The 21,803-nt window shown below is 38.5% G+C and overlaps 4 protein-coding genes and 1 long non-coding RNA gene across 5 annotated transcripts; 1 reads left to right on the plus strand and 4 right to left on the minus strand.

Annotated features, from left to right (window-relative positions):
• Positions 1-320: 320 nt before the first annotated feature.
• LOC141837689 (protein phosphatase 1 regulatory inhibitor subunit PPP1R8 homolog) lies at positions 321-3,155 on the minus strand. Its single transcript, XM_074725059.1, has 3 exons — positions 3,096-3,155; positions 2,112-2,786; positions 321-1,469 (listed from the first exon to the last, which is right to left on the minus strand). The coding sequence occupies exons 2-3, from the start codon at positions 2,561-2,563 to the stop codon at positions 689-691; spliced, it is 1,233 nt and encodes a 410-aa protein (XP_074581160.1). The 5' UTR covers positions 2,564-2,786; positions 3,096-3,155; the 3' UTR covers positions 321-688.
• A 408-nt stretch (positions 3,156-3,563) lies between these two features.
• On the minus strand, positions 3,564-8,394 carry LOC141840643 (uncharacterized). Its single transcript, XM_074728690.1, has 2 exons — positions 7,899-8,394; positions 3,564-4,584 (listed from the first exon to the last, which is right to left on the minus strand). The coding sequence occupies exons 1-2, from the start codon at positions 8,243-8,245 to the stop codon at positions 3,786-3,788; spliced, it is 1,146 nt and encodes a 381-aa protein (XP_074584791.1). The 5' UTR covers positions 8,246-8,394; the 3' UTR covers positions 3,564-3,785.
• A 454-nt stretch (positions 8,395-8,848) lies between these two features.
• On the minus strand, positions 8,849-12,258 carry LOC141836848 (protein MICROTUBULE BINDING PROTEIN 2C-like). Its single transcript, XM_074724313.1, has 5 exons — positions 12,064-12,258; positions 11,884-11,955; positions 10,700-11,065; positions 9,977-10,192; positions 8,849-9,113 (listed from the first exon to the last, which is right to left on the minus strand). Exons 1-5 carry the CDS (start codon positions 12,256-12,258, stop codon positions 8,955-8,957), a joined length of 1,008 nt encoding a protein of 335 aa, XP_074580414.1. The 3' UTR covers positions 8,849-8,954.
• Positions 12,259-13,369: 1,111 nt separating this feature from the next.
• On the minus strand, positions 13,370-16,965 carry LOC141840960 (uncharacterized). The gene is made up of 3 exons (XR_012602766.1): positions 15,668-16,965; positions 15,178-15,568; positions 13,370-13,709 (listed from the first exon to the last, which is right to left on the minus strand). It is a non-coding gene; the product is annotated as an uncharacterized LOC141840960 (long non-coding RNA).
• Positions 16,966-19,252: 2,287 nt separating this feature from the next.
• On the plus strand, positions 19,253-20,293 carry LOC141840361 (ethylene-responsive transcription factor 3-like). The gene has a single exon (XM_074728331.1). It carries the CDS (start codon positions 19,410-19,412, stop codon positions 20,040-20,042), a length of 633 nt encoding a protein of 210 aa, XP_074584432.1. The 5' UTR covers positions 19,253-19,409; the 3' UTR covers positions 20,043-20,293.
• The last annotated feature ends 1,510 nt before the right edge of the window (positions 20,294-21,803 follow it).

Here is a 21,803-nt window from a genome sequence, read left to right on the forward strand (position 1 = left end):
AGATTTCCAAATTAACAAGTTGTTCATCAGAATTTAAGTTGCACAATGTTGTATCATTGAAATGGTTATCAATAAACACCATTATTTCCATTTACTTGGATGGAAGATATGTGGGAGAAAAAATAAAGTCTCAAAAAGTATACATGGAGCTCTATCATTAATGTATTTACAGTTTTTTTTTCACTTCCTCAGTCAGAATCTCTAAAGCCAAAAGTGTTCCAAAAATATGGACAAAAGGTAACGAGAAACAAAAGACAACTGAGCTCAAGAGCAGAAAAAAGAAAGTCTCAAGAAATTGTTGTTTATCGTTAAAGCTAAACTAACACAAATAAGACATCAAGAAATGGTTAGAAGCAATATACCAGTATATACTGCAACTCATATTCTGCCTTTTAGTATCGAAGAAATTCAATCAGAGATAATCATGGAGAACAGAATTTCTGAGCAAACCATCACAGACAAGGGATAGATTTATAGTTTATCACCCAAATTGCAAAACAGAAGGGCGGCACTATCGTATCTGGAACAACACTTTGTTGTCAAATGTAGGCAAGAAGATTTTCTTGCTACTCTCTCAAAACTTCCAAAGCCATTCAACTCCAGGGATTTTCTGGCCTAAGAGGAATAGCATTCAAAAGCTGAACATCATGGTAACTGGACAAAAGTTCTTTCATTGAGCACATCTACATCACCCAAAGAGGTCATCACTATCATCTGCTGCTGAACTGCCGTTTTCTTTTTCATCAGCAGAATTAGGAGGGTTTTCCCCTAGATCTTTTGTTGATCCTACCTGTCCATCGGAACTGAACGCCCATGAAGAACCCCCCTTACCAGGAAAGCCATTGCCATATAGATCATCATAAATTCCAGTTTTCAGAGTGCTTTTGACTTTGTTGAATACCTGCTGCAGCTTATCAGTGACGCCTCTTGGAGAGGTTCCTTCTTCCTTCTGAGTAACTTGCTCCTTACCTTTCGGTATAACAGTAACTTGTACAAGGGATTCATATTTACCAACAAGACTACCCTCTTTGACCCCAATAGGGCCTGGCTCAGTTTCTACATCTGCACCATCAGATATCCCAACTACCTCAACTAGTTTTCCTCCAACCTGATCTTTAAACGACACTCTAATTTTCTTTCTTCTTTTGGAAGAACTACCGCTTGAAACACCCTCTGAATGTCTCTTTAAGTTGGACAGATCTGACTTATTAATACCATAACGGTTTAATATTGTATTGTATGCCACAACAGCATCCTCATCAGAAGGATCTGGAGGGGATGGTAGATCAACTCCTGCTGGGAGTGCAGTAGGAAAGAGAGCAGCTGTGTTCTTCCTCAGTATATAACTTCTTGTTGATGCAGCGAATCGAAGAGATTGACCTACTTCAAGTTCCACAGGGTTGTCCTTAGTTAGTCTCTCGTTTGCAACAAATGTACCATGTACTGACCCTAAATCAATGACGTATATGCTGAATGATCAAAGGAATAATCTTGTTAGTCCAGCAAAGAATAAGAAAGAAATGTAGAATTCAGATCTAGTAGATAGTACTAGATCAGTTCAGCTTGGAGCATTGGATAAATTATATGCTAATTTTTTGATGCCTTGTAACTTGGAAGAAACTGAGGGACAAAGGAAATAAAAAAGAGTATAAAGGAAAAGAAATAATTATTATCCACTCTCCAAATTTCTCCTGTTATATCACCTGTTTTAGGGGAATGAGATAATCTCACTAATCCATCATGTTTTAGCAATTGCCCATTCGAGTATGACATTAAACGATCAAATTATATATGTATTTAATATCTCTTATTTCCTTCCAACCGATTCTATCCACAAGTAAACACTTTCTGATATTTCTAATTCAATTCCTTGCCTTTTCCCTCCTGAAGCTAAACTATTTTGCTTCTCTCCTAACTTCTCTATTCCAAGTAACAAAGTATATATGTCATTAACTATAGATGCCAAAAATACATATTGCTTTTTTCAATGACAATTTTTTATAATGTACAGTTCGATAATTGCACAATGCATTAGTAAGTGTGATTTTAAGCCATTGGTCAAGTATGTTCTGGAGACAAAACCAACAATTCAAGAATAATATGGAACAAACCTTCCATTTCTGTGAGGTACAACTGCAGCATGCTGACGAGACACTGATTGGTGATCCAGCACAAGATCACAAGTTTGAATCTGCCGGCCAAAAATAAGCTTCCTTTTCTCTAAATTGATCTGATCAATGACCTCACCATCTTTAATGACCTCGAGAAAAAAAACCCTGGGACGGGGCTCTATTGCCCAGTCAGGAGGCTGCCAGGTAGATTGCCCCCCACCAATCTGAGTGGTATGTGGAACTGGTGTTGCTGCTTCAGATCCTGCAGGCTTAGGAGCAACTTGATGTTGATGCTGAATATGATTTAGGCTTGAATTTTGCGTCTGGAATGACTGAACCAGGGAATTGGCCGCTTTAGAAGCCGAAACATTTTTTGCTGCTGAGCTTGCGCTGACAGAGAAAGGTTCCAATGACTGGGCCTTCTTAAACCTATCAAGACCATCTCTATACATTTTCCTGCCCTTTCTATTTACCTTTCCCTCACTTGGTCTACAAGTGATTCCCAAATATGTATCTTCTACCCAATAAGAACTAAAAACCAATCCATAGAAATCATACAAAATCTCCCAAACTCGATTGCACACCCCAGAAGAAATAAACAACGATTTTCTTCTGAACAACAAACAAGGAGAGATCGTTTAGATACCAATCCACAATGCTTGCGTCCACGAAAAGCTGCTCCATGAAGTGGAATAAGAACAATTAGACCAAAGGGGAGTAAGTCATACAAAAAAAACTACTTTCAGTCGGGGAAAATTGAAAAAAAAAATCCAGATTCAAGCAATAAACCATCAAAAAAACCAACAGAAACAACTCATAAACGGAAGGAACAGAGGATTCAAGTGACAGAAAATCGAGATTTAAGGGAAAGGGAGTTCTTCTTGCGGAAATCATAAATTGCAGGAGACGAAACCAGGCTACTACAAGAACAAAATAACCCACAACTCCGGGTCAAAAATAAGGTCAATCATAGAAAAACGTTACCTCGAATCGATCGAAAGAGATTTGGCGATTAGGGTTTCTCCGCGAAGCAGCCGAGAAAAGGAGCGGAGTTGAGATGGCTGAGAGCAAATCGAATGCGAGCTTAATAAACGACAAAAAAGAGCAAAGAGGAGATGTACTCAAATGTTTACCCACGAAACCAGTTTACAGGCTTCCCTTGACAGTGGGCCCGTTCCATCAACGCATTCCCAGCCACAGGTGAAAGTTTGGGTAAGGTCCAGGCAACAATAATCTAACGAGTCGGCATTTAAAATCTAAAATCCGAGAAAAACACGGAAAATTTTATTTTGCTTTCTATAAAAAAACAATTACATAATTCATGTCGTATATTCATTTAATTAAATGACATGGATCATGATCTACCATCTCAGAATTTATTAGCATACCAATTCTGGGAAAAAAATCTGAACACAAATAGATAAACAAAGTGGATTAGAGCAACCTGAATACTTCCAGTAAGTTTTTTTTTGAACATTCAAACCTTAAAGTCAAGGCACTCCACTTTTAGCAAGTTGGCTAAAAGTCAGCGTTAGCATGTACAGAGAAAAGTGGGAAATGAAAAGAAGAACCAAAAAACATGAAACACAACATTATCTTACACTCAATTCTGAGAAATCCTACACTTCTAAACCTAAGATTTGTTGACTGGGTACAGGAAGAAGTCATTTGAAGTCAGTGGCATCCTTTGGAGTGAAGTTTGGTGGCACTGAGTTCCTCATCTCGTCTAGCCATATCCTCCATTATTTGCTTTGCTGTTGCGGCGGCCTTCATTGGTCCATCGACCCGAGTCGCAATGTCGTAAACTAAAATCTCTAGCTCCTTTGATACAACTCTCTTTTTCTTGGAATCATCCCGGAGCAGATTTAGAAGATCATGAGCCCTCTCGCGGGCTTTCTTCGTGCCCTCGGCTGTTAACAACATCAGCCCTGGAATGGGACCTTCTTTGAGGATAAGCTCCCTGCATTCCTCCCGGCAGTTGCTGCACAGAGAAAACAACACTCCAACAGCATACTCTGCACTGAGCAATGAACCCTCTTCAATGGTCTCTACCAGTGTCAAAATGCTTCCGCCAAATTCTGATATCAAGTTCCTTCCTTCTTCGGTCCGGGATAAAATTTCCAGGAGGCCAGTGGTTTTTTCAGCAAACTTGGAGTATTTCTTGCAGTCCTTTAAGAGGGTGAGGAGTGGTTTAACTGCTTCCGAGGGTAGGGTAAAGTTGGTGCTATCTTCGCAAGAAGAAAGATTGTAAAGGGCAGTGACAGCGTCGACCCTTCCTTGGATACTTCCTGCAGTGAGAATTTGAACAAGAAGTGGAACTGCTCCAGAGGTGGCAATGGTTGGTTTATTAGGGGTAGAAGCTGAGAGCGTCAAGACTGCTGCAGTAGCCAACTCTCTTAAGTTGTTCTTCCCGATTCGGAGGAGCTCCACCAGATGGGGCACAGCACCGCTCTTCACAATCTTATCCTTGTTTCTGGGGAGAAAGAATACTCTTAGTAAAGATCAATAATCCAACAAACAAATCCATAATTGAACTTAACCATGGACTAGGATGGACATTACTAGATAATGATAAATATGTAAGTCTACCTCACAACATTATAATCAACCAGCAGTGCTTGCTAGTGATAACTATACCACAGCACAGAAAGAGATAGAAGAGGAGAATATAAAGAATTCTCTGCCAAAGAAAGAGATCATTAAGGGGGCAAACTTTCATTTTAAACATATTGAAATTTTACATCTGTAATTGTATTACAACTTGGTTAGTAAACTGACAAACAAAGCCTGAAAACACAAACAAATATAATTTACAGAAATCAAAATACCAAATCCGATCAATAATAGATAATTCTTGTGTGTAGCTCACCCAAATGCCAAATCAGTCTATAACAAGGTTGAAATAAAAAATCCTACAAGCATAGCAGTAGAATATACACAGGCATTCATGTCTTGCTATGATGATAACAGTAGCTACGTTTAATGCAGAGACAGGTAAAGGAAGTCAGCTCCCTTGTGTTTTTGACAAACAAAAAGGAGTTAATTCAGTAAAAAAACCAATGGAAGATGGGGCATTACTACACTCCATGGAGAATCTCAATGGAGAATTTAGCCACTAAGGTAATGTGAATGGAATGTGCCAATGCCAAATAGTTGGGGCAAACTTGGGTTGAAGATGAAGTAATAGAATGTTGATGCAATTCACAAGCAAACTTGGAATAACCTGATCTCCAAAAATTGACTGATGCTAGTCAAGCCTAAGCCTGCCCCCATAAAGACATAGCATGGAAGTCTGTGCAAATAATTTCATGTACAAAATTCTGAATATTTGTATGATAATTGTTCAACCAATATGCTTGAATTTTCAAGCTTTTCAGTATATCTTCGAGTCTAAACCCTACATTATTGCCAAGAGAATCTTCAATCTTATCAGAAAGCCAATTGAAACTCTTAACAAAGACTTCAAAATGATGTTACTTCCTTTTTAACATGAATCTATAGTAATCAGGTGAATTAAAAGTCTCGCCAGTAGAAACACCATTTACAGCTTCAAGATTGAATAACAGAGCTACCTGTTATGTCTTGAATAAGAAGTTTGAAATGTCGATACCATGTCAACATAAACTCTTCATGCAGTGATGGTATCAATGTCCATAGGGCGTGAGACTCTTGCTATGCATAAATTGAACATTAGAAATGAATTAGCCATTTTATATAGATCCTGAGGCCTGAGGGGCATTTTTGCAATTAAAAGTTGATGTTATACTTGCATCCTTGAACCAAAAGAGATTTAAACCATTGTCTTTCACATATGATGCACGTTCAGAAGAGGTAGCCATAATAAACACCAGAAAAGGTTCAAAAATAAAGGATTAGAGGCGTGATGAATGGGATTCGCAAGACATACTACCATACAAAACAATTAGAATTTGGCAAACGATATATACTACACTGACCAAGATAAACTGCTCCAGTACATAACAGAATTTAACAATCCAAATATACACATCAGCAAGCATAGTTAAAAAAATTCTAATATCTTAACCTACCCTAATGATAATACACCCAAAAAAAATTAAAACCCTCTTTTCAAAAATATAATTATAAGTTGATTGTTTTGATTGTTTATCTCAATAATTGTTCCATATATAGTAGTCAATTAATTTTTTTACATTATTTTATCTCAGATAACTTACTAGTAATTTTGTATAAATGTGGAACTTGTATGGTTTGATTTCTGATTATTCTTATTGCTATACACTAAATTATAATATAAGAAAATAAATGTGTAATTTCTTCACATGAAATTTATTTATTTTTTTAATCTTCTGCATTACCTAAATTTATGGTTCATGATAAATGAGTAAGTTTGCAGTGCAACCAATTGATTGAGGTCGATCAACCAAATGGACTTGGCTGAGTCAAAATTTGGATCACATGCGATTCGACCAATTGACCATTAGCACAACCACTGAAACAATGACCCAAAGCTTGAAATGTTCGAAATCCATTTAGTTTTTATAATTATGTCAGCGAACCCATTGTTTCTCCAATCTCTTATGTGAGATGATATTCTATTATGTTCTTTGAAGCTCATAGATAAGACCTATCAAAATAGTAGTATGGCAATTAAACTTATTCACTATATGGTTTGATTTCTGATTATTCTTATGGCTATACACTAAATTATAATATAATAAAATAAATGTGTAATTTCCTCACATGAAATTTATTTATTTTTTTAATCTTCTGCACTACCTAAATTTATGGTTCATGATAAATGAGTAAGTTTGCAGTGCAACCGATTGAGGTCAATCAACCAAATGGACTTGGCTGAGTCAAAATTTGGATCACATGCGATTCGACCAATTGACCATTGGTGCAACCACTGAAACAATGACCCAGAGATTGAAATGTTCAAATTCCATTTAGTTTTTATAATTATGTCAGCGAGCCCATTGTTTCTCCAATCTCTTATGTGAGATGATATTCTATTATGTTCTTTGAAGCTCATAGATAAGACCTATCAAAATAGTAGTATGGCAATTAAACTTATTCACTAAGCCTACTCACACAAATGATAGAATAGCAATTAGAGTACAATTATATAGCAAATAAAATATCAACTAACAAGAAAACTGATTCCAACCAACACAGTTCAAAGGGCTAACATGATTCCTGCTGTCACACCTAAAAGGTCAAATCTACCAATACAGTCAAATCTACCAATACAATGTTATGTAATCAGATCATAGACTTCTTGATCTGTAATATACTCGTCAACAAAGTCACATCATCGGTAATGTTTATGACAATATGATAAGACCAAATAGATTGTGACGACTCTATAGAAACAAGGATGTAACACTGAAGCTGATAGAAGATCATCTTTTGCATGTTATATTGACATTATAAATGTAACAAAGATCATCTTTTTCAGAATTACAACTTAAACAAAGTTACGATATCTACAGAACTTGCTGGCAGAGATAGATCAAAAATGTGAAGAAGCAAAATGGATTGAGTTGCACCGTCCTTCCTCCAATTTCAGACTAGTTAGCTAGTCATACTGTCAGCTTTTGATCAACTCCATACAACAGATCAATATGCGTAAGTTGATAATCCAATCACTAAAAAGCGAAAGAAAATTTTGGTAGCAGGTAGTTAACAAACAAAATCACAATCAATCATCAAAGCATCTAAACTCAAGCAGTCATCACTTCATTCAATAAGCTAGATCCGACTCCAATCGGCTTAGTGAGACCAACGACAGAGCGAGGAACTCACCCCTCGTTGCGAACGGCGAGGTTGAGCAGCGCGAGCAGGGCGGCCTCGCGGGCGTCATGGTCCGGGGAAGGCAGCATGGCTATGAGGGGCTGCACCACGGCCTCCACGGCGAAGGTGGAGCGGGACTTAGCCGACGCCCTAGCGAACTTGCGCACCTCCCGCGCGGCCTGAACCCGCGCGGACAGATCGGCGTCGGAGAGCCTCCGGGCGAGGTCCTGCACCAGGGCCTGCTTGGCGAAGTCCCCCCGGCGGCGCTGCTCCTCGGCGGCGGGGGCGGGGCTGCAGATCGGTCTACTGGTACTCGGATCTGTGTTGGGTGCGGAGTTAGGGTTAGGGTTCTGGCACATCGCTTCTTCCGCAGCTGTCGCCTCCTCCTCCGACGAGTCTTACGCTTGTTGAATTGCCGTTGATTTGTTCCAGGGAGGGAAGAGAGCGCTCGAGCGATGAGGAGAAAGAAGAGTGCGGAAAGGGAGATGCCGTTATATTTGGCGGCGGCGCCGCTTCATGTTCGGTAATTTACAGTTTCATGTCCGTGATGAAATAGATAAAAATGGAAATTTTCGTTCTAGCCCCTCTTAGTTTCCCCATTTTCAAAATACCGCAAAGAATCAATATCTCCCCAAAAGTTTCAAACTTCTATAATTATTCCACTTAATTATCGTCTAAAAATATGACACATTATTTTGTTAACTATGTTAATTAATTGGGTAGAATGATATTTTTTAGTTCAAAAACATTTTCTAAATAGAAAATGATTAATTTTGATAGTGAAAATGTCATGCCAAAAGAAAGAACTCTTTTGAATTCAAATATGACTCTTTCCAACCAAAACACTTGAACACAGAAAGTCTGTAGTATTTTCTTTTGAAAAAAAAAAATCAATCTAAAATGTCATATTTTTTAACTATCAAAATCATTATTTAAACTCCTTGATGATATTCATGCTTCAGACAGGAGTTTTAAATAGCACTCAAACACAGAATTCCATCAGAATCCCTTCAAAAACAGATTGAAAGCTATTGATTTGAACAAAGGAGATGAATACCATTGCAGTTCTTAGTGGCAGTTCATAACAAGAGATTGAAGTTGGAACCTTGCCTCCGCGGCCGCAGCTAAACACTCTTCACTGGGGTTTTCTTTTGCAGTAGCAACAGCTGCAATGTAGGTGAGTCTTGCCTCTTCCATCTTGTGGATATCAAGTTCATCAATGTCATCCTGCTCAAAGTAAAGCAAATTTATTTTACCACACAAGAAATTTCTGAGTCAATCAATGGTAATTGATAATGACTAGAAAGAACATAGTTTAAATCTGTTTCAACATTTTCAGATCATTGAAATCAGTTGTTACTTGCAACTGGAGTTGCTTAAATAGGATATTTAGATACTTTATGTGAGATATTTGATTCTATAAATGAGACTTGTGTCATATGATCAAATGTCAGTAATGAAAGTTGAGATAGGGTGCCAGACGAAGCTACATGAAACAAAAGATTAACTTGCTAAAGAAATTCATGTGATCTATGACAAGCAGTTTGTTACAATATAAATAAATATATCTTTCGTAAGCTATTCTTTATTAGTTATTTTAAATCTTCATAGAAGAACAAAGAAAAATTTGATAATTACACTACACTGAGCACATCTCTACACCTAGTTAAAATAACACATTTAATTATCTGACAGATGTTTCTAAACTCAATTTTTTTACATCATCTAATATCACTTTACAATATCAAAGGTATTTATGCTTCCTAAATTCATGTCATCTTTAATTTACTAAAATATTGACAAAAGATTATCTTCATATATACTAATTGTATATATTTATAATTTGTGATCTTTATAATTTATATTATAAAGGGCTTTTGTTGTTACGTGCAGGCAGCAAATGCAATTTGTGGTAAACCAAACATGAAACCCCAAAAGACAACATTATATGCAGCAAACATCATACTCCAAATGAGATGCAAAAGTCTACCAAATGTAATGAACAAACATTTTTTGTAGCTAGTCTCCAAATTCACCATGTTTCATTAAGGAATGAATTTTTAGTAAAAGTAACAGAGAAAGGGTCATACTATATGTGGAAGATGATCCACACTTCCAAAGGTTGCATTGCCATCAGAAGCAGCATCGGAACCTATCTTTGATAGTTCATTAAAAAATTTAAGAAATGCAGTGATCTCAAAATTAGTGGAATCCAGAACTCCCTGAAGTTCCTCTATTTTACTGTTTGACTCTGTCACTTCCAACTCTAATTTCTCCAAAGCAGCTTGCCTTTCTTCAAGCTTAATCTGTATATCAAACAGATAGGTGCTTTAGTCAAAGAAAATGAATTTGGAAGGACATTATGACAGCCATCATATGGATACATATAGAGACAAACTTAGAGTCGTGGATGGAATCTCAATATACCTTAAATTTAACATCAACGATTAAACTAGTTCAGACGGAGGGTTGGTAGAAATAAAAATTGAGAGATTATTTCAAGGGCAGCATTGAACAATACAGCATAACAGGATTGCTATGCTTCCTATTAGGTGTGACAGTGATAAGAGACTTAAGTATTCAACTGAACAAATGGCAACGTTGGCTTTGAGATCTGCGACAACTTGATGTAAATTGATTTTGATAGTCACAAAACAAGAACTGTGGAGATCAGCATAATTGAAATTTTTTAACAGCTTTAAATACATGCTTATCTTAAAAGGAATTTGATCCATAACAACTCCCTTATACGCTTCAACAAATAAAATTTAAACATAGAAAGAATGGGACCATACGCATACAAAGTTGAGTACCTCCGTATTAGTCAGCTGCAGGTTTGCATTTGTCATCAAAGAATCTTTCTCCATAATTTGCTGCTTCAATTCCCTAAGTGTTTCATTAACTCCATTCATTTCAGTTGTTGTGTCCTTTAAAGCTCTTAAAGCTTCATCTTTTTCCAAAAAAATTTTCTGAAGTTCTTCAAATTGTTCCCTCAACATTTTTAACTCTTCGCCATTCTTAACAAGTTCTTCGGACAACAATGAGTTTGATGAAAAACTTGATAAACCAGAAATAGCATCTAGTTTATCTGGTTCCTTATTTGCAACATCATCTCCTCGATCAATTTGCTTTTTAGTTGAATGTGGCTGAGCATTTACCTTTCCATTTTGATCAACAGCCTGTATTTTGACAATGACAATTGCTCTGGTCAAATAATTCTAATATCACTGATATCTTTACTATGGAAACTCAGAAGATCAAAGAGAAAACATCTTTTAAATTCTCAGAGACAAGGGCATTGTTTGGCAAGAACTGAGAAGTTGGCATATAAAAAAAAAGGTCTAGTAATGCAATTCAGTTCTCAAGACAATGTATCCAGTTAGAAAATTGAATTCTGAAACAACGGTTAAGACTGCAAATGGTAATATTTGGTACACTTAATTTTCAGGAACTACAATTGGTTAATTTATGTAGCTATGGGGGAGCAATAGTTTCAACAAAAACCAAGCTACACCATCTCTATTACATCTTTTATTCCACTTATTTATTTATCCATTTGATCATGTTAACACTTAGGTAGTAAACAATAGTAACTGGACCTTTGCATATGACATCCTTTACCCATAGCATAAACTGCCGTTGGGAAGGAAATTAATCCCACCAGCTGACATCGTAGTTTTAGAGTTCATGATTAATATTGCAATAAAGCATCAGAAACCAACCGAAAAAAGGAATAATTAAAAAAAAAAACATTGCCAGAGGAGAAGATTGGTTAGGAACAATTTCAGGTAGATAAGAATTAATGAAAAAGAAAACGAAGGTCAAGGACGTTGCAACAAAATCAGTTTTTCCTTTCATCGGAAGTTACCATTAGACTAAAATGCCAAGCTATCGGGATATACGCTCCTGAGCTGAATGTTACAGAATATTAATCTAAGAAACATAAGAACAAAAACAAGCAAAACACGAAAAGGGGTAAGACACAAAAAGGCCTCACCTTTCTCGGCTGAGGAGTGGGCGTGTACACCACTGACGCCCGCCGTCTAAACGAAGGATTCGGCTTCCGATCCTACCACAAATCCGGAGAAGCCCATTAACTTGGAATAGAAAAGGGGAAAACAAAGAGGAAAAGTAAATCGGGCAATGGAAAAACGAAATAAGTGGAAAGGGCGTCGACCATGAGCGACTCGACCAAGGGAACCATGTCGACGAGGTTCTTAAAGAGGACCCGGTCGACATTCGCGCCACCTTCTTCGCCATTGGCATTTTCGCAGGAGGGCCGAGGAGGCGACGAGGTCGAAGAGGAGCTCGCGTGCTTTGGGGGCCGCTTCCCCGGCGCTCGAGCCCCTCCGCCCGTTCGGATCGACGCCATTGCTGTGCCGCTGAACTCTGAGAGAGAGAGAGAGAGAGAGAGAGAGATCTGTCAAGTGCTTTTCACGGACGGTGATGTGAATATTAAAACTAGAGGGAAGTATTCAAAAGGAGAAGGAAGGGCATGAGCAAAATACTTGCTACCGTTGGAAAGGAACCCAACAAAATACCTCTTTCATTATTGGAGCTAAAGATGAACCCACTTGGGATCACGACCTGGAATCAATCAAAAGCCGAGTGTGTATTGAGTAACGCAACACCAGGGGGCATGGGCATCGGTGCGCGTCAGGAGCCAGGGTTCAAATTTAAGAAGAGAGATGATTGGTTGAGCTCGCGCGGTCATCAACATGGCGTTAAATAAGTGGACGATCTGGAGCCCCACGGAACAGGAGCAGGCAGCCGCCGACTTTCCCGTGATAATTAAAATAGTTTGTCTTAATTATAATAAATAATTAAAATTCCTCAAAAGTTTATTCAAAGAAATTGCTTCCATGAAAGTGCTCATTAAAAAAATCAAATTAAGTGTTGGTTTTTATAATTGTTTGATTAGTAAAATGTTTTCACTTTTATATTTTTTCCATAGGAAATAAAAATATATAAATACATTTGTCATCAGCTATTAATCTGCAGGACGAATGGTTTACTAGTTCAATCACTATACAATAATTTCATACCTTTAATCCCAAAAACTTCAAACACACTAGCAAATTCAGCCTTATTTTCCTTTAGAGGATGGAAGAACAAAGTGTCACTTAACAAACTACAATGTTATTACTTCATATAAACATCAGTTATCATACAAATTTAGATCAAACAAGTATCTACAGCTACCAGCTAATCTGTACCGAGCAAACATAATCTTCTTGCTTTAGATTTAAGCTCAAATCTCAGAGGTTTGAGTCTCAAGGTCCATGAAGCGAGCTTCATGAAACTTGGCTATGAAAGCAGAGGCTTTGGTGTCCACATCCGGCGCACCAACCCAGTGGCAATAGTCGTCGTCGCTGGGCCTTACCTTCCTCGGAGTGGTGTGCTTTGGCTCCCTCTCCTCTTCATCATCTGTGCCCCTGAAGCAGAACCAACAAGAAACACTGGAAGTAGATTGGCTTCCTCCCATTTGACTCAGTCTCTTCTGGGTACTCCTTGACTGTGTGTCCAATAAGATTGGTTGCTCAAGGACTGTAAGAGGCCAGTGAGGTTCATTTATAGCAGGGCAATGGTATTGAGCCAATGGTGGGGGTGGCTTGAGGTGATGTGTAGCTAAAGGGTGGTGGAGATACCATGACAAATCCACATTACATGCAGTCCTCTGCTTTCCAGGTTGACCAACTAGATCTCATTCTACTGCCAGCTTGTGATGCTTTTACAATTCTCATGCACAAAAGAAAGTCCCAAGAGAGGTGGATTCACTGGGGCATCTCTCAGTCACAGCTTTTAGTTGAAAGCCAAAGACACCTGTTCGGTTGAATCAACAACAGAGGAGAATTTAAGCATTAGTGGTTAATGATCAGTTTCCTCAGCTAGACAGAAAGCTCAAATGCTGCCCAATCATCTCAAGATTAAACCAGTATCAAGATGATATTATTTTACTTGTTACTATGGATTGAGGTTTGTTCTTGATTCCTACTTTATTTCATTCCTCAAGAAGAATTATTCTATTCCATGTCAATTTGGGCCCAGTTCAGAGAATTCAAAGAGAAGATTGCAAAATAAACCAGAGATAATAATTCATTTAGAGAATTAGATAAACATGGAGCCACTACAATTCCATTAGTGATGATGCTTTTGATCTTTGGCTCCACTCAAAAGAACTACCTCTGAAATGCTGCTTTAAGATGTAAATTTTACAGCAATTCTTTTGACCCACCTGCTGAATGAAAATTTCATAGAAATATATGAATAAAGACACAAAAAGAACTACCTTTGAATGCTGCTTCAAGGTGTATATTTTATAGCCAATTCTTTTGCCTCATGTGTGTGGCCTCACATTATGAAGGAATTATTGGCAAAGACTGAGAGGACAAATGAATTATTGAGAACCTTCAGCAAGACTTGATCCTCTCACTGATGGGAAAAGGTTAGGGGAATAAAGGTCATTGTCTCCTAACAGATTTTTGCATGTGCCCTAGATGGTGCCATGAATATCTTAAGTTGCAAGGTTCACCCTGCTTTCTCCTTAAAACCATGGCCGATATAGTTTAAGTGAAAAGTATTGCGGTTAGCAGCCAAACACTGAGTTGATGGTAGGTACGACATAGGAATCTATGATGGAACTTTTTTTTATCTTTGTCGATGTCTCTGTACTAGGGTCTATGTAGATGTACAGAGTAAGAAATTAATATTGAGAAGGCTAATAGAACAGACGAAATATTTTGAACTACGAGATTTACAGGATTGCAATAGATTTCTTGTTTTCAAAGAAAGTAATGCTGCAGAGAATACTAGAAAATTCATCGAAGGAAGAAAAAAAGGAATTTAAATAATTTGCACAGGATAAAGAAAACAAACGGAACTTTGTGGAAGAACATGATTCAAACTATGATGAACTTGAGCAAGAATCAGCCATCAGTCTACTGAAAGAAAACAAAAGTATTTGATGCCTCAGGCATAAATGATGCCAACTAATTACAACATACAAACGAAGAGGAGACAAATGCAGCAAGAAAAACCCTAAAAGGTTTATGTTCGCAAGATAACTGAGCTATGGGCAATTTTGATCGCAGTTCACATTCAAAGTCGCGAAAACATCAACAATCTGATATTTTGGTAGCGGTATCAGATTACGTTATAAGGAAATTTCCCTACTTCATAAGCACCGTACCGTAACAAATCGTTCTAGAGAATCAAAAGCTTCAAAATGTATTGCCATTGTTGAGCCCAGATCACAGGAGAAAAAAGGAAGAGGGTAGGAGAGGGTACCAACCATACGAAGGGGCTGCGATATGGTGCTCTTCTCAGCTCCTCCGGCGTCTGCTCCGCCGCCGGACACCAGGATGACGCCTGAGATCCATAGCCTCTTGAATCGATCGAAAGGTGTAGTACGGTGTCAACTGTCAAGTGCTAGCGCCGCAGGCTCGGGCTCGAACCTCCTGACCCGCCCAAACTGGACTAAATCTCGCTGTGCTCAGTCCACCGCCCACTCCAAAAACTCGTTAGTCATGACATATATGCCGCCACGAAGTTGCAGTCGGGCTCGCGAGCCTGGTCGATAGCTTGCAGGCGGCGACCGGCGGGCTCGCGACGGGCTTGCGAGCAGATCGTAGGCAAGCAATGGTTCAGGTGGGGACGAAATGATCGCAGCAGCATGCACAAGGCTGTAATTCAGTTAACAAAGAGTAGCATCAAAGGAAAAGATGAACATGTTGATATTGATGTCAATAGAAAATCAAACGAGGAAGATGGCGATCAAATACCAAGTCTTGCGTGAGTGAGTAGCTTCCGACAGCGTGTCTACTAGCAGAAAAGTTGTGACGGCGAAGTCGTATCCATATGCTGCGCAACCCCACCAGAGTCGCCGCCAGCAGGCGCTGAAAAAACGCAGAGCAAATCGTCGCACCTGCTCACCGGAGGCGTTGGACGCCGCAGCGGCGTACAGATTTGGTGGACGAACCGGCGCGGCTTTGCCGGTAACTGATGGAGCGACTCACAGAGACAAATACATTGGATGATGATCATGCTCGACCAGCAGCGCAGCCGCAGCACAGACGAGGGAGGGTTCCCATCCTCTACTACAGTGATAGAAAGTGGCACTTGGCTTTCTTGATGATACAGTTACTTCTGGACAAACAAGGAGGACTGGAGCCTGGAGGAGGCTACTGTAGTACTCAAAGGGAAGATCTTTCTATTCCCCTCTGAGTAAAGGAAGATCCTACTGGAGCAGAGTCGCCTGGGAGCTCAGTTTCGGCAATCGATCTGATAAGATCGTTATGGAGATCGAGTGTTGCAAATTGTAAATGGAAAAAAAGATGGCTGGTCAGGCAAGGAAATGAAATAAATGCAGGAAACCTGTGATTCATATTTCCAATTTTCTGTAGTTATTGCATACCTGAACCCCCATTGGCATTTTCTTTCCAAGAGACAATATAAACCTCAACCATCAAGTGAAATCAGTCAAATCTTGCCTATGCTATAAAAAGGTAGAAGCATACTGTGCACAGAAGAACTGAACTGGGAATATCAATCGACAAGATTCTAGACCAATAATAGAGCGCAGTTCTATCATTTCCATCATTCCGAGAGCAAAACGAACTTACGGAAGATCGAGATATTGCTCTTGCTCAAAGCAAACTAGCCTTCAGCTTAGAATCATGGATCATGCCTTTCTGAGTCCACTTTCTAAACGATCTCGATGCATTTAACACCATTAAATACCTTCTAAAACGACTGCAAGTTAACTCATTCAGCTCCGAACAGTCCAAACCAGATAATTTTTTTAATGAAAAAGGTAGGGGGAAAGGATGGATACAATCCGGATGCAGAGGTTTATCGATCGATTCCCGCTTTGTAACCCTAAGGAGGCAAGACAAAAACCGATCAAATCCACCACGAAAGAGACCAACAAGGTCAGGAAGAGATCGATAAACCGCTGCGCCCAGAGATCACTGGATTGCTGCAATAACAACAACAACAACAAGATATCCGAGATTGGAGATTCGAGTTTCTTACCGTGGAGATCATTGACGATGAACGTGAAAAGGATTGCAATCACAAAGTGGCGATTTGATGGGGAGCCGCGCCGTGACTGGAAAGGGGAAAAAATATAAAGAGAAGGACTGCTGAGCTCAGCATCACCGGTATGCCGGTACCCGCTCTGCTACCTCCGCGTTCTTTGGAGGATCGAGTGACGCAAACGGACGGCCCACTCCCCTCCCTGCGTCAGCTCGACTGGTACGAAAGTGAGGAGAAGTTCTGGAAATGGAGTAACGAGATGGTCGCCTGACCATGCACATGATAATCGTGTAGCCATCCGGGGAAGTAGCTGTCCCTGTTCGAGATCCGGGCACGGCTCTTGATCACCTGTGCCGACGGAGACAGGCAACAGAGGTCCGCGGCTTAGGATAGAAAAGGTCTAATAGCATTATTGAATTCATATGTAAAAATTATTTGAGTTAAAGTTTGATTAGACAAAAAAAAGTTTAAAAACAAATTTATCATTTATATATCATATTATCATTTAATTATCATTAATATGTAATTAATTGTCCTTTAACAGCTTAACATTTTACGGAAAACAAATAGATATTATCAAACATAGTTGAAGTCCTATTACGGTATAGTAGAATTTGGACGTGGATGTTTGTGGCTAAGTATTCCTTGAATACAACATTTGAGTACTTTTGTTAGTCTCCATGTTGATCCCAATGGTCTCCTGTAACTTCTGTAAAAGGTGTAATTCGTCATCTCAATGGTTCTATATAGTCAATTTCATGATCATCTGTAAAGAGGTAAATCGATAAATTACAATTGATCACGACAAAAAAGAGTATTGTTCGACTTCATCGAGATTAACTCATAGTAAGAGGATGTCAATTTTATTTTGACAAAGCTATTTGGATGCTTATATGAGATTTTGAGATTAATATTCTCCTTTTATAGTTGTTATCTATCATCATTATTATCATTCAATTTAGCCGCTGTCATCCAATTTCTCTACTCATAATGATTATTATTAATTACTTTTATTGTCTTTGAACCAAATCAAAACTATATTTCTCCCTTTAACGTTTTGTTTGGGAGAAGGTGAGGAAAGGATAAATAAGGGGAAGAAGATTTTTAATCCTTTTTTGGGATGAAATGAGTTAAGAAGGGAAGAAAAGGGTAAATTTTATCCTTGCATGCTTATGAATCACTAGAATTTCTTATACTTCGATTTGAGGTGTAAAGGGAAGAGTAAGAAGATTTTTCATATCCCAACTTTTATATACAATATTAATAGAATTTTATAATTTCCCATTTGTCCTCTACATACATTATCTTTTTTTAAGAAATAATAGTATTTTTATATTTTTATATATTTAATCTTTATTTTCCTTTTTTTCATCCCAAATAAAGTAACACATATTATGTTAATGAACTTTTCATCCCTTCTAAATAAAAGGAGCATAAATACTTTACTTCCCCTCTTTTCCTTTTTTGTTAACGAACCTTTTCTCGCTCCATCCAAATAGAGCGTAAAGTACTATTTATTTACGAGTTTATCTCTTGAGCACTTCATGAGTTTGGACATAATTCCAGAGCACCTTGCAAGGGCGGAGCCACGCTTCTCATCACTCGGACTGTAGCCCGGGGGTCTGACGACAATGAGAAAAAAAATTTGGATTTAGGGAGGAGAGAAAAACATTTAAGAGTTAGTTCGAGGTATACTATCGGCATAGTCCAAGAATTCGAATCAGTCCGGATAAATCACCTGGATTGGCTCCACCATTGGCACCTTGTATTTCTAATTTTCGAGCATCTTCAAATTTTGAGTCCAAACCCTAAGCACCTTCTCGCTTCCACCCTAATTCTTGAACTTCTCTCAATCCCAAACTGAGTCCTTAAACCGATATACCGAGCCCAATTCATTCTTTCCTTATGGTCTAATTCGATCGATCCATCATTTATGATTATAGATTATTACAAAGTATCATATGAGAGATGACAAGGATAACAATAAAAAGAAATATGATAGAGAATTTATCTAATATAGAAGCAAGGGTAAGAAAAAAATCTAGGATAAATTCTTTATCACTTTTTTAAATAAATAATAAAATGTATAATAATTAACTAGTAAAACATATAAGATTTCATAGAGAGTGTTTAGGGAATAAAACGATAAATAAAAAAATCTATAAATATAAATAGTAAAATTAATGATATTAAGTACAAAGAAGAGCTATGTTAATAATTTTTAAATTTCAAAGATCATTTTAGAAAATATGTAAACATTGGATGGCATATTGAAAATTACCCCTTTCATAAAGCTGTAGGAAGAGATTGTGGATCGGACATGGGCGGCGACGGTCACGGAAGCAAGTCGAAGGGCGGAAGTTTGATGCGATCGGCGGAAGCCTGCGATGTCGCTTCCTAGTTTGTAGCAGCAATTCGAATTTTTGTGATCGCGATTTCAAGTTTGATTCGTCTCCGCACTGGATCGATCGATCGATCAAGGGAGAGATGCGGAAAGGGCGAGCTCCGGTGGCAGCCTCGGAGGAGCCCGTTGAGGTGCGGTACCGAGGCGTCCGGAAGCGGCCTTGGGGACGCTTTGGGGCCGAGATCCGAGACCCAGTGAAGAAGGCCCGGGTGTGGCTCGGCACCTTCGACTCAGCCGAGGACGCCGCCCGGGCCTATGATGCCGCCGCCAGAGCTTTCCGCGGTGCTGACGCCAAGACTAACTTCCCCGTGCCCGCGGTCCCTCCTCCGCCGGCCCTCCCTCCCTTCCCCTCCTCCGCCACGCGATTCACCTTCGGCGGGCATCGCCACCAGTCTCCGCCGCAGCGGGCGGCGTCCAGCAGCCTCAGCAGCACCGTCGAGTCCTTCGGCGGCCCACGGCTTACCTCGCCGGCCTTCCTCCGCGAGTCGCATCTCCGGAGGCCGACCAACCCGCTGCCCCCGCGTGTTCTCGACGGCGAGGAGGATTGCCACAGCGACTGCGATTCGTCGTCCTCGGTCGTTGACGACATGGACGGTGACACAACTTCGGCGCAGGGACAGCCAGCGCTCCTCGATCTCAACATCCTTCCGCGCGAACATGATCCGTCTCTGAGTACCTGTTCTAACTCTAAAAAAAGAGAAGGCGATCTTCATTAAAAAAAAAAAGGTCTTCTGCCTCTTTCCGAACCAATATCTGCCTGTGTTTGATCGTTTGATCTTTCTGTTCTTCCTATCTATGTCCTGTTCAATTTGTTAGCTATGAGTTACAAATTGTTTGGCTTTCCAGAATTTGATGATATCAAGATCAGGTCTAAGATATTTCTTGGATCTACCTTCCTTTCAGTTTTCGTCTATGTACAAAAATCTATTACGTTTAATGAATAAGAAATTGACAAAACTGCAATAGCTTCATGCATTAATCAATGCTATATGCTGAACACCTTTTGTATTAACTGCAATGTGGATTAAAATTTCATATGTGTTGTAGAAAGATGGGAAAAGCCAGTAATAATCACTAGTAAGCTCCAAAGAAACGAAAAGAGAGAACTAAAAGCTTCCTTTGGTATATTGCTTGAGCTTTTGATGGAAAATGAGCATTGAGAGGTCCATTTGAATGCCGCTAAGGATGTTGGTAAGCTTGTTATTGTGAAAAATGTTCTTGGTTGAGAGGAATGTGCCATGTATCATTTCTACCTTTATTTGATCTAAGAATCAATATCAAGAAAGTTACAAGAAATAATAATTTCTTTACACATTGCACAATTATCTCTCTTAATTAGATCTCAATCATAGAGGGTTTTTTTTTGTTTCCCATACCCTTTACATTTGCTCCTCTAATTCATTTAATCATTTAGTTGTAGAATCTATTTGTTGCCATTCAACATATTTGTACTATTTCAACCTATCTCTTTGTTCATTTTATATCTATTTGAGATACACCTAATTGTTTATGTATGTCAATATATTTGTTTTAGCAATCTCACATATTCATCTTAACATTCACTTTATTTCTTTGTACATTTTTTCTAGTACAACACTAATCTATAAAGTATGACAAATTGGACAAGTAGTCTTATAGAAATTTTCTTCTAGCCCAGAAGAAACTCCATATATGAATTGTACATCTTAACTCCTCTCGTGATATTTTTATTTATTATTTGAAACTCCATTTTGTATATTTGGTTTCGTTTCTACTTAACGTAAATGTTTAGTTTCTAGACTTTTTCTCGGTAATACTGCTTTCCAATTTAATTAGTTAAACTAGTATCAATTAGTCCTATGTTATTTGCAAATAACATACACCGAGAAAGATTTATCTTACATATGATTGGTGATCCTTGATTTAAGTTATTATAGTCACGAAAGTCATGATTGTGATTCAAGCTTTAGGATTTTCTGCTTCAAACAGACCTAAATGGCCCAAATCCTTTTCTAAATAGGATCTGAATTAGGCCAGGATCTTCAGAACCTACAATGCAATCCTATGGTCACTTATTGATTCTATGTAGGATCTCAATGAATCCAAACCTCTTTCCATTCCTAGGTAGACTATTTATCCTAACAATCTTGTTTACACTTATGGGAATGTCATTCATTACTTTCAATTGATCTAATGCTTGTAACTATAGTATCGTTCTTTACATTAATATAATTAGTAGATTTTTTCTTCTCAATAATTCATAAATTTTTTCTTGGACAATAAAAATGGTGTGTGTGTATATAATAAAGCTGTATAATTGAACAAATAACAATTTATGGTTGAACTTCTGCCATATTCATATTTTTCACTGTACCATGAACATCTTTTAATCTCTTTGCTAAATCTTCCATACTTAATGCTAAGCAGTAAGCTATCACTCCAGCAATGCAATAATGTGTGAACGTACACATTTTTTCCCCTATCAGTGTTATGCCATA

The sequence above is a fragment of the Curcuma longa genome, chromosome 11 (assembly GCF_044706935.1).
Source record: "Curcuma longa cultivar G26 ecotype Majalengka, Jawa Barat chromosome 11, ITB_CL_G26_1.1, whole genome shotgun sequence".
Taxonomy (NCBI): domain Eukaryota; kingdom Viridiplantae; phylum Streptophyta; class Magnoliopsida; order Zingiberales; family Zingiberaceae; genus Curcuma; species Curcuma longa.